At 47.8% G+C, this 16,423-nt stretch overlaps 2 protein-coding genes across 2 annotated transcripts; both read right to left on the bottom strand.

Moving 5' to 3' along the window:
* Positions 1–1,007: 1,007 nt before the first annotated feature.
* Positions 1,008–4,982, bottom strand: N7482_004860 (putative sensor histidine kinase/response regulator; the record flags this gene model as incomplete). Its single annotated transcript, XM_056686985.1, has 3 exons — positions 1,008–1,267; positions 1,323–4,782; positions 4,938–4,982. 3 exons carry the CDS (start codon positions 4,980–4,982, stop codon positions 1,008–1,010), a joined length of 3,765 nt encoding a protein of 1,254 aa, XP_056545727.1.
* Positions 4,983–11,382: 6,400 nt separating this feature from the next.
* N7482_004859 (IQ calmodulin-binding motif protein) lies at positions 11,383–13,259 on the bottom strand (the record flags this gene model as incomplete). Its single annotated transcript, XM_056686984.1, has 5 exons — positions 11,383–11,687; positions 11,863–11,994; positions 12,057–12,570; positions 12,623–12,928; positions 12,996–13,259. 5 exons carry the CDS (start codon positions 13,257–13,259, stop codon positions 11,383–11,385), a joined length of 1,521 nt encoding a protein of 506 aa, XP_056545726.1.
* Positions 13,260–16,423: the final 3,164 nt, after the last annotated feature.

Here is a 16,423-nt window from a genome sequence, read left to right as displayed (position 1 = left end):
CAACGAATGGAACAAAATGTGGCCAAAATCCCCCATAATGAAAAGCATCGATTTTTGTGGACGAACAAGCGGCCGTGTTCACTAAATAGCATCCCTTTCTCTCTATATTCGGTTCAAGGTATTCGGTTTCAGCTACCAACAGTTTATTGTAAATTACTATTCATTCTGGGCAAAGTAGGGAGGATCTACAAACGTAGCTATACTTTTTATCAAAAGACTACCTCTTTCTCGCTCCTATAATCCCAAATAAAATAAACAAAGTAAACCTTGACGAGCCACATTTTCCTATAGTCAAGCTATAGTCCTAGTTCTGCTCTTTTGTACGTAACTTCGGTCGTGTTCTAAGACTTGAAGAAGCTCAGATAAGCCTTAGTGGACTTTACACTACTACAGATGTCTTGACAATGGAGAGCAAAAGGGGGATAGTTACTCCGCAACCCATAACAGTTGGGCTACTCTACTATCTGATTACTTGAGTAGAATAGATGAAAGCATCGGATGGTTTATGTTGGCAGTAAAAGAGAGGAAGATGGGAGAGGTAGAAAGTAGCGAGGGAGAGGGCACAAGGGCCGGTGAAGATGGAGATAGTAGAGCTGCCGAAGGCAAAAGCTGCCCATTTCAACAAACTTCTCGGCCGCTTGAAAAAAGCCTTATGGCAAATCAAATGGTGAAACTTCCTTTTCCCTAAGATAGTTGTAAACAGTTCGCGGCCTACTTAGATTGGATCAAATTGGCTACAGCCCTTCACATAAAAATCCATTAAAGAAGATGTAGTTTATTGGAGGCCTCTTCTACTAATTTCACATGAGCGTTGATGCATCATCAAGTGATATTCATTATACCAATTTCTTTATGCTGTCTCGAACAAAGTATATAGCAGGATCACAGAGCTTTAAAGTATGCTTAGAAAGGAAAACATTATTCCTTAACCAAATATCTCTTATGCTGAATCTTTATATGCCTCGAGACACACTTCGCGGGCGTTAAAGGGGAAATCTATTTTCGGTTTAATCAGTGCACCGAGGGTCCATTTTTTGTAGGATTGCCTGGACATCTGCTCGCTTCACCGGCTTGATAAGAAACTCGTCGATACCAGAAGCAGCTGCCTCTTCCTTGGCAGCAGCCCCACCAAGTCCTGTCAAAGCGGCGATGGTTACGGGAGGTGGAATCTCTCGGTTGGAACCTGACAAGGAGACTCGATAGTCTGTCTCGAAGGAGCGTATTTGGCGTACGGCCTCGAAGCCATCCATGATAGGCATCGATATGTCTAGTAAGATCAAAACTTGCACCACAGGTAAGCGAGGAAAGATCGTTATACCTACCTAGAATGATAACTCGAAAAATACTGGGGTTTGCCTTGTAGATATCAACTGCTTCCGCCCCATTGCGAGCGGTCATATATTCGTAATTGCTCTTTTTCGTGTAGGCGCAGAGTAGTTGAAGATTTAAGTCATTATCGTCCACCAGGAGAACAGATGATCTAGAGTGATGTAGGTCTTCCTGTAGTCCATTCTCAGGCAAGGATGAACGGGCCCCATTCTGTAGCCCATCTTGCTGAATTTTTTCCTCCGGCAGTCGACGACGCGCACTTTGATAAGACCCCATTGTCTCAGTCGTCGGTCGCTTGCTGATCTTCATCCTTTCGTCAGGCGGGTTGCTAGGCTCGAGATCAACCGGCAGATGAGAGGATTCCGGTAGTTCTATCCAGCGAGTCTGTTCGACAGGGCCAGACTGACCGGACTGAGAATCGCGCTGTCGCTTGATACACAGATTCAGTGCGCGGGCCAGTTTGCGTGGCCCACAAGGTTGACTGATGAACTCGAAAACAGACTCCTCGCCGCGGTTCTTGGTCGTTACAAACATGTGATGCGCTTCCTCGGGAGACTGGCAGATAACGACGACGGGCGAGCCGTTCCCGTCTGCGCCAAGAAGTTGTTTTCCGAGGGCAAAGAGGTCTCTTCCCTTTGTGTCTTCACAGTTCAGCTCAGTTTGCACGGCCAAATAGAAGTCCAGGTGGAGGTGTTCGCCCTGAAAGGAGGATACGTTCGTCACGGAAAGACCAAACCAGTGGTGACATAATCGCTCCAGGGATTCATACAAGGCCTTATCTCGCGGAGAGTTAAGTGATGACCCGAAGCCCAAAAACCCTATCGTCTTCCCTTGGGTATGTTGTTGCAAAGAGTGGAATTCGGAACTCGACGAACAAGCGTCTGATATATCGAGCGAACGCATGAGCGGAGTCCGAATCGATATTTCAGTACCGACACCTTGAGTGGAGTTGATTTCAATCGAGCCACCAAGGGATCCAACAGCTTGATGGACGATGCTGAGTCCCAATCCACTCCCAGATATCAATGAATCTTCCTGTACAAAAGGGGTAAAGAGATCCTTCTGCAGATACGAGGGCCCAATGCCTTTCCCGGTGTCTTTAACACTAAGCGTGACCTCGAACTCAACATCTTGCTCTTCTGATGATGAATTCAGCCTTGTCTTGTCTTGAGAGACGCTTTTCTCGGATGCCTTCAGTCCCAGGTAAATATAGCCCGTCTTTGTGTACTTCAGTGCATTGCCAAAGACATTCATCAAGATGCGACGCCAGGCACCCGCGTGGGTGTTGAATACCCACTCCGTCTCGGGCTGGATGTCAAAAATAATGGTGACCTCGCTGGCTCCCGGGCCAACCTGATCCGACGTGCTCGTTTTACCGGCTGAGCGTGATGAGGAATCAGTCAAAGCGGGCGGCGGCATCTTGGGGTGGTTGTAAAAGCTGTATCCTGCAAAGACAGACTCGGTGACCTCCTCAAGCACCGCATCCAACTTGATCTGCGATGATGCAGCTTTTTCGCCGCGACTTTTACTTCGCTCGCGATGCCCGCCATCCGAGCTGGCGGGTGAGTGACGCTGCTTCTCTCCCGAATCCCTGCCACCAGTATTCTTGTTCTCACCAAGGAAGGCGAGATCCAGCAAATTGTTGATGGTGTCCAGGAGAGTACGGCCACAAGACTCAATCGTGTGAACCATACCATGCTGCAAAGCGTTCATGGCCGTGTCGCTGAGAATCTCCGCAGTACCCAAGATCCCGTGCAGGGGAGTTCGGAGCTCGTGAGTGATGCTGCTGAGCAGCCTGGTCTTGGACTTGTCCGCCATTTCCACATCCAGACGATTGATTTCGGCCGTGATGCTGTTTGCAAAGGCCGAAAGATACATCATTTCGTTCTCGAACGTGAAGACAAATTCGGGGTCATTCGTCCAGACCAGCGTTCCAGCGAAACACTTTCGTTTGTCAGAGTCCCATATCGGCAACAGTAGAATGCTCCGGGCTGCAGGCAGAATTTTGATCAGGTGTTGGGCGTCTTTCTGGAAAGTTGATCTGCTCTTCTTGCTGAACGACCGTCGCAAATGGGGACGCATCTGGGGATCGACTCCAGGAGTCTCTCGGGAGCTGCCATCGCTCTCATCAGATACACACTTGTTGGCATCATATGTAAATATCTTTCCACGTGGGTATCGGCGAAGAAGTGCGATTAACAGGGCCTCATGCACCATAAAGGGCGGGCCAGTCTCTGTATCATTGTTGATGCTGGATTTTGACGAGCTTGAGAAACCCAAGCATATGGACAGGGGCGAACTATCTTCTTCTGTCTCCTGGCCAGTAGACGTCGACTGACGCTTGATCGGTGAGCCGGAATCAGTGCTTTCATCACTACTTGAAGGATCGTTGTTAATGCCAGGATCCGATCTCCTGTGGCCCATTTGACCATCCGTTTTTGTAAAGCGACCGCTTTGCGCATCGTGAAAGACCACTCCTTCAGTTCCAATGGACTCCCGGATCAAGTTTGCTGCTCGTGAGAAAACTTCTTTAACACTGTTTTCGTGCGAGTCTTCTTGAGGACCTTCACCAGTAAGCACGCTTCGGATAGATTTACCCGTCGGTTCAAGCTCGACCACACAACTTTGGCTGTGGTCTATCTCAAGTCCGCTCTCGTTCAATTGCAGTCCCAAGAAGGCCTCTGTTTTTTGTGGGCCCGGCGAGACAAGAGTGGTTGGATTTTCCTCCTCATTGTCTTGTGCAAGCTGCTGCTGGCGATTGACCCGCCCTTCTTTCGATTCTCCGAGATTTTCCGCATTGACCTCTTGCCAGGAACTGCGAAGCGTGGCTTTCCCCTCATTGAAACTGCCCAGGCCGACAAGCATCCGTTCAGACTGGCGACTTTTGTGGGTAAAATAGCCCATCACCAGGTGCCTCATAATGGTACCCGCTAAATCCTTCATGAACTGAAGAGAGTGTTCTGGTAGACCGGAAGGCCTGGCATCGTTGTCCATTACACTGAAACAACCAATTGTGAGCCCCCGAGGGCTGATGAGAGGTACAGCGGCAAAGAATCGCACGTTCGATAGCGTGTCCAGCAGCTTGCTCCGTTTGATACGTGGATCTTGGGTCACATCCGCAACGACCAAGGCGCCTTTGTCAACTGACTCGTCACTCTGCATGCACGCCGAGATTGGCTGGCCCTCGACATGGTGACATAGACCCCTTTCTTTAGGGAGCACACAGCAACCCAGCAGCAGCTTGTCACGCTCATCCTGGGTACCTCCACCAACGAGATTTATTGAGGGCGTACCTTCCGCGAGGATATGTTGGTCAGTGCGATCGAAGAGGCTGACGAGGGCCCGTTGGGTTCCGACGCGGATGGCGCCGAGCTGGGCAAACACGGTTAAGGCCGGGTCTGGCGACGGCTGTGGAGTGAAAGTCTGGCGACTAGCATGATCGAAAGGAGCGAACTGCGACGCAGAACATTCGCGCGGTATATACCTAACGGCGAGGGGAGGGCCTCATGGTCAGCCTTTATCAATCTCTCATATGACGTAGTTCATCATTACTTGCGAAACTCGCGTTCTTGCGCCAGGCGGTAACGCGCATGGGAATCAGGACCTACAATCGCGGCCATATTGAAGCATCCGAAGATTTGATCTTCGCCCATCTATGGACAGGCGGAAAGAATCGGTTTTACCCGAGTCCTTTGACGGTCGGTTTGGTTCAAAAGCAGGTTTTGGTGCACGGATGTGTGTCAAGGCACGGCCCAATCAGCGTGGATCTCGGAACCTCGAATGCGTTCGAACCCGCCATTACTCTATGCTATATATGATCTTATAGTCATGCGATGCATGAAATTATGTTGAGTTTTTGTTTAGAATTATTATAATACACATTTCATAACAAATCCTGGCAAGCGCTTACAATCCATGTCATATCGCGATTCTGCAGATGCCGAGTGTGCGAAACATTCTTGTGCCTGACTGCCTCCTTCGCCACCGCACGCATGAACATGATAGCTTCGCACTAATACTGAGTCATGTGGTCTTCCCTTGGTGGGAATAGCCTTTTATGTCGCACAATTATAGCAATACAACCGGTAGACCAAAATGCATTATAGGGAACACTCTTCGTCTGTACGCTCATTTTTCACTTCGATATACTATACTAAACGAAGGCACTTCATAAGAATCACATACCAAAGCTCCACGCAGTGAACTCATAGATTCAGGGGATAATGACGATGATACTCTATTAACCTAATACAGCATAACTAGTGTCATATGGCTATGCAGGCGCTTTCTCCGGCGGAAGCAAGAGCATTCCGAACGCCAGCCCTCGTGCATGAAACAGTATATACACAAGGAACAGCATTTTTGCCATATTAAATCCCCCAAACCCATGTAGTAACGGTAACCAAACGCCTATTGTGTCTCCCACGCCCTTCCCAGTTCGGCCGCCTGCGTCTCCTGTATTTCCATCCCCTGGCATCTTATTCCGGCAATCTCATCCTCCTGCTTCGTTCTCTGTTGATCGTCGCAGATACAGTGACTAAGAGCGCAGCCTTGTGAATGGCGGTAATGATAGAAACAACCATATTAGGAGAGAAGGAGTATTGCCAGCGATCATCGGTCCCATCAATGTCGACGAAAAACGCAACGAGAAGGCCAAGGGAGATTACCCCCAGAGCGGATCCACAAATTTCCCATACCCAAGAGCCATTCCAGTCAAAGGGCTGCTTCTTAGGCGATTTCTGAGTAGTCGGCGAATTCAAATTTCTGTAGGCCATCGGCTCCGATGTGTAAATCAAGACTCCCGTGTGGTGATAGTTGCTCGGCATTCTCCTGGCTCTGGATGAATAGAAGATACCGATGAGGTTCTGATGATGGCCACCTCCCCACTGTGCGAACGGTCGCTGAGCGAAGGCTGTGCCACTGTGTTGCGCAATTTCGGTGGACCCCTTTTTTTATTGGCCGAGTCCGAGACAATCTGACGGGTACCAGTCGAGCTGATCGCTTGAGACAAAGGATGAGGTAAGTCGATTGGCGAAGCAGCTGGACGCTGTCATCTCACATAGGGGTATGTTGGACGACGATTGGCGATCCAGGTTGGCAAAGTGGACTCAATAATTTCCACGGACCTGAGGTGCAAGGTGTCCCAGAATATTAAATACTGAAGTCACTGGGAGGAAGTCATACAGAGTGGGCTTCCGGGCGCCCTCCCTCCACTTCGCTCCGTCGGAGGTTTGCAAATGAGCAGCTGCAGATGCCTGGGTCTATTAATTCCCGACGCTTGGATTGAGAGCGGCTTTGATCGTCTTGTCCAATTGTCAGTGCGACGCGCGACAGAGACGCAACCAAATTCTCAAGATCGGCAGCCACAAGCGTTGCGCCGTGCGACGACCAGTATCATTTCCCATCTGGCAGTGAAGCGTCAACAAAGTGGGAATCCTCATATAAGCCGAATCCATCTGGAGTGTTTCATTTGCCTATGCTGTATACGGGTCTTTCGGACTCCATATTTGAGAAGAACGGCAGGAAGTTTCGCGTTGGACCTCTCTGATCCATCCTGGAACAGTTCCTCCGCATGATGAAGCGATAAACGGCCACCTTAACAAGTGGACCGATGTCCTTCACTGTGTGCACCGTGGAAAGCATGGCGAGGGGGTGTTACGATTATCCAGGAGTAAATCAGAATGTCCACATCCTCTCGGTAGACTGGTTGTGTTCCGTTCGGCCCCCAAGTGGTGCGGCCGAGAATCTCGCTAAACGCTTCGTGCAGGAGATCTTCAGTTCCCTCGGCTCCTTGGCTTCCGCAAACTGTGAAGAAGCAAAGAGTCGTTCTTCAGCATGTCGTGTCTTCCACCTTCCGCAGCTGGGCGGTCGGGCGGTCGGGCCTGCTAAGGCATGGCAACAATCGAATCGACAGATATTAGAAGAATGTGGATCTTCGGGTTACAGACGAATCTCATCAGTATATTCAGCAATTGTAATGGCTAGCATCTCGAAAAGAGCACATTCGCAGTTTCTTCAGCATCCAGGGGTGCGCGTCCATTTGTTGGATACATACACTGTAGTCACCTATCAATTATTTCCATCTGTCCCGAAGTATGGGGATTGTGAGTGGCTGGCGGCTCTACCAGAGATCCCGTTCGTTAGTATAGCATTGGACACGAATTCACAAAGAAAAAACACCACTAAATGGGGCATGGACAGCATTCGACTTCTGGGCAGTGGTGAATAATACAATTCTTCTTCCAGTCGCATTCGTCCGCTCGGGACTTATATTCTTGCTATCATGGCAGAGGCATATCCCCGGCTTTATCTATTCAGCTCGTGGAAGCTGAGAGGTCGGAGCTGACCTGAGATGCCTACAATTGGTCGGCTGACTTTGTTCGAGCAAGGAGTAGTTAGCCACTTGCGGGCTGTCTCACGAAGCTGAATTGACAGCCCTCGTCAACAGCCATATCCCTTCAATATCAGAGTAACTTGAATTCGGATAGTAGGATCTGCCGCCATTGGCTTGGTTCGATATACTCTCCGAGACTGTCGGGGATTTTTCTTCATGCTCCCTTCGGACAGATAGATTATACATGAAGAGCCACAATGTCGCTTTGGCCTTTGACTAGTAAGTCATGCAGGATATCATGAGCTACCTTTCCCATTCAGACTCACAGAGTTATCAAGCATGATTGATTGCCGTTTTAGTTGACGTGATTTTGGTTGATTACCAATGTTAAGGCTACATTTACTTCTCTCCTCAAGGTTTTTGTTGGCTGATCAGTGATCCTTGACCGTGTAAACTTTTCATATATAGTGTTATTAGAGCATTCTTCATATCTACGTAGGATACATAAGGATATAGTCAGAACACAAGGATACATTCCATGGCTCTGACACGACTTCCATCATGGCTGACGATAGGTCAGAATATTTCTTTCACCAGACCTCGTGCGTAGGCAATGGGTTCAAGAGGATCACCTAGCCACGTCGTACGGGACAAATGAAAACACGTATCTTCGGGATTCATAATCTAATGTAAGACAAGGTCAAGCAATTAAGTGCTTATTCGTTATTTCTCTTTGGAGGGCAAATGACTTAGACAGCCTGGTTTAACACCCTCAGTATCTACCCCCGTAGATAAATTATAGATCAACACAAAGAAAATATATCCATGATCGATGGTAGTGAGATTGCATGTTAGGTGTTAGTTGACGCATCAAAGGGCAGATGGCCGGTATATTTACCCCCACATTCAATCACTGATTATTCTCAGTTGTTGTAAAGCAGAGTTTATGGTGCCTTTAGAAGAAATTTGTTGCTAATACTCCACGCTTAATGGGCAGAAGGTATTAGAAGGGAAATATACCAAACACGCCAGTGATCTATTTGCATCACCGTGATTAGGGTTAGTGTAGTTGGACCGATCAGTTAGCTTGCTCGTTCTATATGTGAACGTCGGAGGATGGGACATGCGGTGACTGGCTACCTAACTATTTATGTTTCCCAAGCACTCGGAGGATATCCAGGACTACTATGCGTGCTTAACATGGGAGTATAAAGGCCTGGCTGGGGTTATCGATGTTCAAGCCTGACATGAAAGGTATAAAATGGTCTCGTCTCCTCCGAGATTCATCTAGAAAGCAGCCTGCCAAATCACCTCATCAATTGGCTTTCAAGATAACGTGGTCAGAGTTCCAACATCCTTTTCCATTTCACTTTTCCGGTGTTAACGGGACAGTGAGCAGATAATAAAAGTATTGTTCCAACGAAACCATGCATCTCAGCTATTTGACTGCTCTAGTTGGTCTTGTGGGAACAGCTCTGGCGAGTCCTGCACCTGGCCCCGAGCCTGGTTTGTGACATCATCTAAATTTAAGTATTTATGTAGCTCATGGGGTTTTCTAGGTCCAGAAATGATGAAACGAGCTGAAGAGGCCCAAGTCAACAATCAGAATAACCAATGGGGCCCTGGGTGGGGCGGCGGTTGGCACGGGGGGTGGGGACACCCTGGATGGGGAGGCGGCTGGGGAGGCGGCGGATGGAGAGGCGGCTGGGGAGGCGGGTGGTAAAGCATCGCAGGTTACGGAATCAGTGCTAAGTATTTATCATTCCCGGGAGAAAGGCAGGAAGAGAATCTAGTCATAATGGCTTAGTTGCGGAATGAGGGAGGAGGGATCATCAAATCGAGTCAGTCTTTACAGAATGGAAGTTAAGCCGAAGACAGAAATCTTCGGAGTTTCGATATGCCGGTGTGTATTTGGAGACCCATTGACAATCATTCCATTTTTAAATCGATATGATCCTGTTGAGCAACTTCATTTTGCTTGCTTGTAACACGCGGTGATTTGCGCAGCAAGCTATGCGCTATCGAAATCCCTTAGCGCTCTGCTATTGATTACATCCAGTTTATCCTACGCGCCTCTCCAAATGTGCAAATGAATGAAATGTAACGAGTTATGGATCTTTGCTCATTCTTGGTATCTTGATGAAAGCCAGGGGTGATGGAGTGTTGGTTCACTAGAGTGTCTTGCCAGACTCAGCCCCAGTTGAGGCTTGGGCGATCCGTACTAAATTTACATTGACGCTGGGCCAGACTCCAGTTAGTTATTGTGATAAGTATTGCCTATATAATTATAGTTGCCATGAAATTAAGGATGAAAGAGTTGAGTCAAGTCAAAAGTACATACCTTTGCTCAATCTTTCCTTTGCATTAAGTACCAAGAGATTAGATGTGCATCGCCTAAAAATGTGTTCGGGATTTGAAGCATGTCAGTCACTATAAGGCTTAAGGGTATATCAAGCTAGCGCTGCGTACTTTAGATAATTATTGATACTAATCCTATTCAAAACATATTCGTGACAGAATCATTCAAACACACACGGGTCAGTGTTAAAAGTTGAGATCAACCCTCCTCGTTCCAGCAAGCGGTCTCCAACGGAGTTGTAACTGCATATTTACCGACTTTCATCGCTTGAGTTTGGGCAGCCGATGTCAGTACTTCTGCGCATTCCTTTCGGGACTCTCAGAATCATTTTGCCCGCCTTTAGGTGCTAGCATCCATAAAGCGTCAAAATGACAGCCTGGGGCTTTATTTGTGGTATTCCCGAATTTATCAGTGCCGGACTTACATCCTTTCTTCCGAAGGGGAATTGAGCAGGTGTCGTAATTGGTATTTATCTGATGAATCCAATCGTGGCTGCCCCGCCAGTCAATTACTATTGAGGGCCGACTAAATGCGCTTGGTATACAAAGCGCGCGTTTTCAATCGTTGGGTTTTTCTCCGTGGGTAGCAATAATGGACCACAAACGTCCGCGGCTCAGAAGGTACCAGAATATAGATTAGCTCTATGCCACCCAGGCAGCCAGGCCAAGGCAGTCATGACGATCCTTCCTTTTTGATAAAGCACCCCGTGGGGGAAATCTGATGATAAAAAACCGAAACCTTACGCTTGCACTATTAAAAGACAGCTAGGCAATTTTGGCTATCTACAAAATGTTAGGTTGGAATGCAACAAGGTTCATTAGAGCCAATACTATGCTTTGCACGATTATGGACAGAAAGTTACCAAGCTTGGACCACGTCATCTATAGATCTGCGCGTAAAGTACTGCTCCCCGGAAGCGCACATTCCAGGAACTAGATCAAGAGAGCAACCTTGACACATTAGGACTATCGGCATATCAATCAATGTTTAATTACTGCATTCACTCCTCTCAAAAGGGCACCCGACAAAAAGACTAAGCTCGGTGCTAGAATCCACCGACCCCTCTCACTCGCTTCACAACACCAACAATTCCACGTGCCCAGCTAAATCTTCCCGGGTTAATACCGATAGAACCTGGTGGAATTTGACCAGTAGTAGGATCGTGCCAACAACCATCCGCAATGCTAGCAGCACCGTATTTAGCTGTATTTTGGTTGCGATCTATTATGTCAAGCCACTTCTTGCAAATCATTGCCGAGTCAATCAAGATATTGATCTCTTGGCTGTGGAAGAAAGACTGGGTGTCGAGATTCCCGTTGCCTGTGAACGCCTTTGGTTAATTGAGGCTAGCCGATGAGTCTTATGCTTCTGACAGACCTTGGATCGCAATCTGCTCATCAACAATCATCAATTTGATATGACAGCTTCGCTTTTTAAACTGATTGTGGATTGGCTTTGTTTGATCTTTGCCAACGTAATAGAACACCCGAAGACGCATTTTCTCCTCATCAGAATTGAGAGAATTGTATAACCTGTTTGCGAACATTTCGTTCGTCCCATTCTGAAAAGGTAATAATTCTCCTGCATCGTTGTAGCCCAAACACAAATAGCAGGAGACAACAACACCGCGACGAATAGCATTTAGAAGGGGCTGGAGAAGCGGCTCTGCATTCATATTGGGAGTCTGTATGAATATTGAGCGCCGCGCGCTATTGATTGCTGATAGCCATGCCGCATTTTGAGGTGTATGAATGCTATTATGATTGGGAGCTAAAGATGGCTTGGTAAACTGCCACTGGCATGCCCATTTTTTCAAGGTAAATCAAATCTTTTAGCTTACCTCCGTAAGGCTCTCTGTTGACTAAAGCCATAGCTACCGGCTCATGCTCAGGCAGCGTCATGTATGGGGTCATTTCGATGTCTTGGTCAATTTCTGGTGAATCACCAATTGTATCAGGCTGTATTGTGGTGTCTATGTACACGTCAACCCTGAATTATGTTTCGCGTTCTTCAGAAAGAGCTAATGATGCATACTCAGATGACGAGTAACACCTCCTGTCCGTGATCCCTCTCCCGAGGAATAGATCCTGCCGTTAATTCTTTGAGCTTCTTGCTCGAGGTTGATGTCATAGCATGGAGAGGTCGTTGTATGCTCTGCAAGGATATCGGTCTCTTTGTTCAAGGATAGTCCGGCACCCTCAGGTTCCTGACAAGGGATCGGCGCATTTCTAGCAGCGGATTTCAAAAGGGGGAATGGGGGGTCAAGGGGGTTTCCCCACGACAGCAGCGCCGCGTCATAGAATGAATCCACTATGGGTCCTTCGATATGAGTAAGCATCTCAAGATTGTCATTATCTTGAATGTTGCTACTTTGTAAAAGAGCGATGCGTCGGTCAATAACAGTAAACTTTGAATGGAATGTACCAAAGACCGGTCGGTGGAAATTGATGACTTGAAGATCGACGTTTGGAATATCTTCAGCTGAAGGTAATCTGACTTTCCCCCCAGAATACTGATCTTCGGGGACACTCAATCGATTTTCCCATGCCTAGTTCTCAGAATCAGGATGTATTCGTGAAGATAATATAAGGGCAACGAACCTGGCGCGGGTCCCCCCGATCATACACCATCTTCATGACAATTCTTTCCCCACGTTGCCCAGCTCTCTTTGACAATTCCTTGATGGCATTAGTCACCAGCGTCGAAGCGTCCGAGTGAATCCAAAAGTTTGTCGCTAGAAAAACCTCGTATTTGGCTCGAGCTATGCAGTTGGCTAGATGCCGACAGAGGTCCGGCAAAGGCGCCACAATAGTCAAAGGAACCACCCCTGTACTTCCCATCAGGGGAGGTGAAACTACACCTGACGTTGGGCTTTTCTCCAAGGAGCTGATTGCGTCGCCGTAAATCTGATTCCAATTCTGATCAGCTTTGGTTTGAATGATTTGATATAGATAATCAGAGACCGAGCCTCACCGTCAGGAATAATTCACTTGGCTCTGATGGTCCCCAGTTTCCGCAAGCAAGGGCTCTCTGTAGGTGGTCAATTTGCTCGAAGGAAGAAGTCCCATCCGCTGAGATCCCTAGCGAGTCGCCAGATTCGTTTGAGTGCAAATCGTGATCATGGCTCTCATACAGCTTCTTGAAAACCTTTGTTGGGCATTGAGACGGATCTTCTCCTAACTCTGAGGTTACCGTTGCTGACTGTTTGCACCACTTATAGACCTTGTCGGTGATCATAGTGTGAGGATCGTGATTCGGACCCTGGTGCTGTCGATGAATCAATGTGATCCCGGTAGCTAGAATCAACGAGTAGCCCACAATAAGCAGGTCAGAGTAATCAATATGGTTGAGAAAATTGGTGCCATCGGGTCCCCGTAGGTTAGGTAACATATTGCCGGCGCCATGGATGAGGATTACGGTGACGCAAAGGGTTATCAATGCCAAACTAATGGTATTTTCTCATGCAAATAAACTTGATAAATCGACTCGCGAATTATTGATTGGTGTATTATGCGTAAATGTGGATGCCTAGATGACCACTGTGGCTTGGTAACGACGTCATCGTTTAATTACCCGGGCGAACTACTAAACTAAGCTCGGCATTACTAAAAAAAGACCATCATAGTATTCACTGAAATACATAGAACATGTTCAGCTCGGACTACAGTAAACTAATTACATTACTATCTATGTTCGAACAAGTATGTGTGTGGTCGAGGAAATGCATCACTAATATTTCCAGCCCCGTTTGTCGTCATCGACACATAATCCCTACAACGGAAAAGTAGCAGCCGTAAGAGAGGACAGCTCATACATTTGATGTTAATATTGACTATTACTCTTGTTGAGATGTGTTCCCCTGATATCCTCTCTTCTCTATTCACGGTTACTCTGGCTTTCGCTGTTTTTAATTATCAAAAGATGGGGCGGACAAGAAACAAAATGACCTCAATTCATCACATAGGTTTGCTGAATCCGAAATTTGAGAAGACATACATAAACAGTAGCCCAGCCCGCCATCAATCCCCACCAGGAGATTCTGGCCTATGCTGCAATCATGTCATTGGCCTTTGGGATCTTCAAACCTAAGAGGGCTGAGTGTATCATGACGTAGAAGAGCGGGGCAGAAAGCTTAGCCAGGCTTGTTTGATTCATAGACGAAATATTGATTTCTCACATTACCATACAAGGGTTTGATTACAGGTGAATCCTGTTCAACCCAAAATCCGAAGGTAACTAACTGAGACAAGTGGTCTTGTGCTCAAAGCGTAGTTACTTTCTCAATGCCTAGCAGTTGAAGGTTACCTCGGTCATCCCGAATTAATGTTGGTTGACTGGAAGCTCTTACCCCCCTGCCCTGCATCGTCCTCTATACATTGTGCCGCTCAAGCTTCATCCAAACTTTTCGGTGTCATCATCAACTCTGGCAAAACCTGTCTTCGGCCATCAAATGCCCAAAGTCGAACTTGCTGAAAGATATTGGGGCGACGAGCCCGGTATTCTGCCAATGTGCTTGGGTTTGCCAAGCTATTCTTCAGCACCCTCAGGGTTCAAGCTCGCTGTTGATGACTTCCATCTTCATTAGCATGTTTGTTGCGACATCATAATTAAAGGTAACACTTGTGGTCGGTTCCCGGAGCTGACAATCCTTATTGAAGAATATATTTATCCGATCGACCGCCATATCCGCAGTTTTCAGGCGGCGAACGATATCGGCCGTTATGTTACGGCATATTTACTAATCATGCATTCTTGTTGGGATTTGGGAAATTTTACACCCTGCTCAATGCAAATTCCACCTTGTCCGCCGTGGTGTAGTTCAATATGGGCTCCTTCATCTGCAGCGCAACACCAAACTCGCTTGCTTTCATCCCCGGCAAGGTTATTGCTAGTCTGAAAACTGGGAGGTTCCAATTTGAGGTGCTATGGAAGGTCTAACTGCTCTCATTCCTGGGGTGATACGTAGATGTCAGGCACTACAATAGGGTAGTTTCACATATAGAGTAAGTTGAGGGCCGATATTATTCCTGCAGCGGTCGTTTCCATAACTTCGACAAGCTGAGCTGACCGCATTTGTGGATTGAAAGGCACATTATCGCGTTACCCGTAGTTTCCTTTGGCTGTTGGTTATTTTTATTTTCAGCCTGAAGTGGTCGTAGGGCCAAGCCACAGAACAGCCGATCTTCCACAGATTGTCGCTGGCGTCTGGTATGCTGCTTCGTCGGCGTCCACCAAGCGCTCATCAGGCAGTTTGTCCACTCTACGATACAGTTTACAGGGAGAACTGATGAGAGATATACACCAGTTGAGATTCTTCCCAGCTGGTTTCACGCCATTCAAGCTAACTCGGCGGTCAAAAGGGGCAGTCATCCGCCATCTATGGTCTTTTCCCTTACATTGGCGTCCAATCTTGCCGGCGTTCTTACAACTAAAATTGGGTACTACATACCTTGCTTGATTATCCGAATCTGCCTTTCGACGACAAGTGCAGGTGTTCTTACCACACTCCATGTCGGTACGTCCGCGAGTCCATAGATCGGTGACCAGATATCGTATGTCTTGGGTCTAGGGACTGCGTCCAAGCGGCAAAAACAAGGCTGCTTCAGCGGGGCTACCACGCAAGGAATTCCCCGTCAGGCATTGGGGGTAGCAACAGGTGTCGACGCATAGAGTCTGCCGCAGAACGCAGCCCACATTCTGTTCCGACAAAGGGTGCTGGAGTGTTGATCATCCAAATTCCCCGTCGGCCAATGCGTAGTTCCGTCGATCAGCCAGGGTGTTCCATCACTGCCTTCCTATCTGCTTGGTGTGGCCCGAGAAGATGGATATGCGAGGTCCACATTGGATTTCCTAGATGACAGTATTGCTCTTGTGGAGAAGACCATAGGGAGACGGTCCCAAGTTCCCCTCCCCATGTCTTTAATACTGCGCGGCATGCGGTTTGAGCAATATGGCAATCTGTTTGTCGGAACCAAATCGCGGTGATATTCCTGCAGACAATCTTGCGGGACACTTCCAAGGCCGTGCCGTGCATACTTCAATGTATTGACTCCCTCTCTGCTGCTAGCACCGCTGGCGTACGCACGTCGTGTTGTCTTCATGAGCAGCATCTCCTGGCCCCAGCCTCGCGCGACCGAGATTCCCGCCCTTGTTCATCCGGTCACGGGCTCGGCCTCCAATGCACGGGCTCTGACACAGTTCTCGGGTGAAGGGGCCACTTTTTATGGAGCTTCATCAGTCCCTGAGGACTTTGGTAAGAACGTAGCCCGCCCTGATTTTCCTTCAGATCGAGTTTACAGTAGCCCCGGCGTAGGATCTCCGAGGCTACACGGGCGGGTCCATTTGGATGGCGAACTCATCGACCAGATCTGGTACACTCATCAGCTCTGTACGGTCAATCC

The sequence above is a fragment of the Penicillium canariense genome, assembly GCF_028826845.1.
Source record: "Penicillium canariense strain IBT 26290 chromosome Unknown utg000002l_segment0_segment0, whole genome shotgun sequence".
Lineage (NCBI taxonomy): Eukaryota > Fungi > Ascomycota > Eurotiomycetes > Eurotiales > Aspergillaceae > Penicillium > Penicillium canariense.
This window is presented reverse-complemented; position numbering and strand designations above follow the sequence as displayed.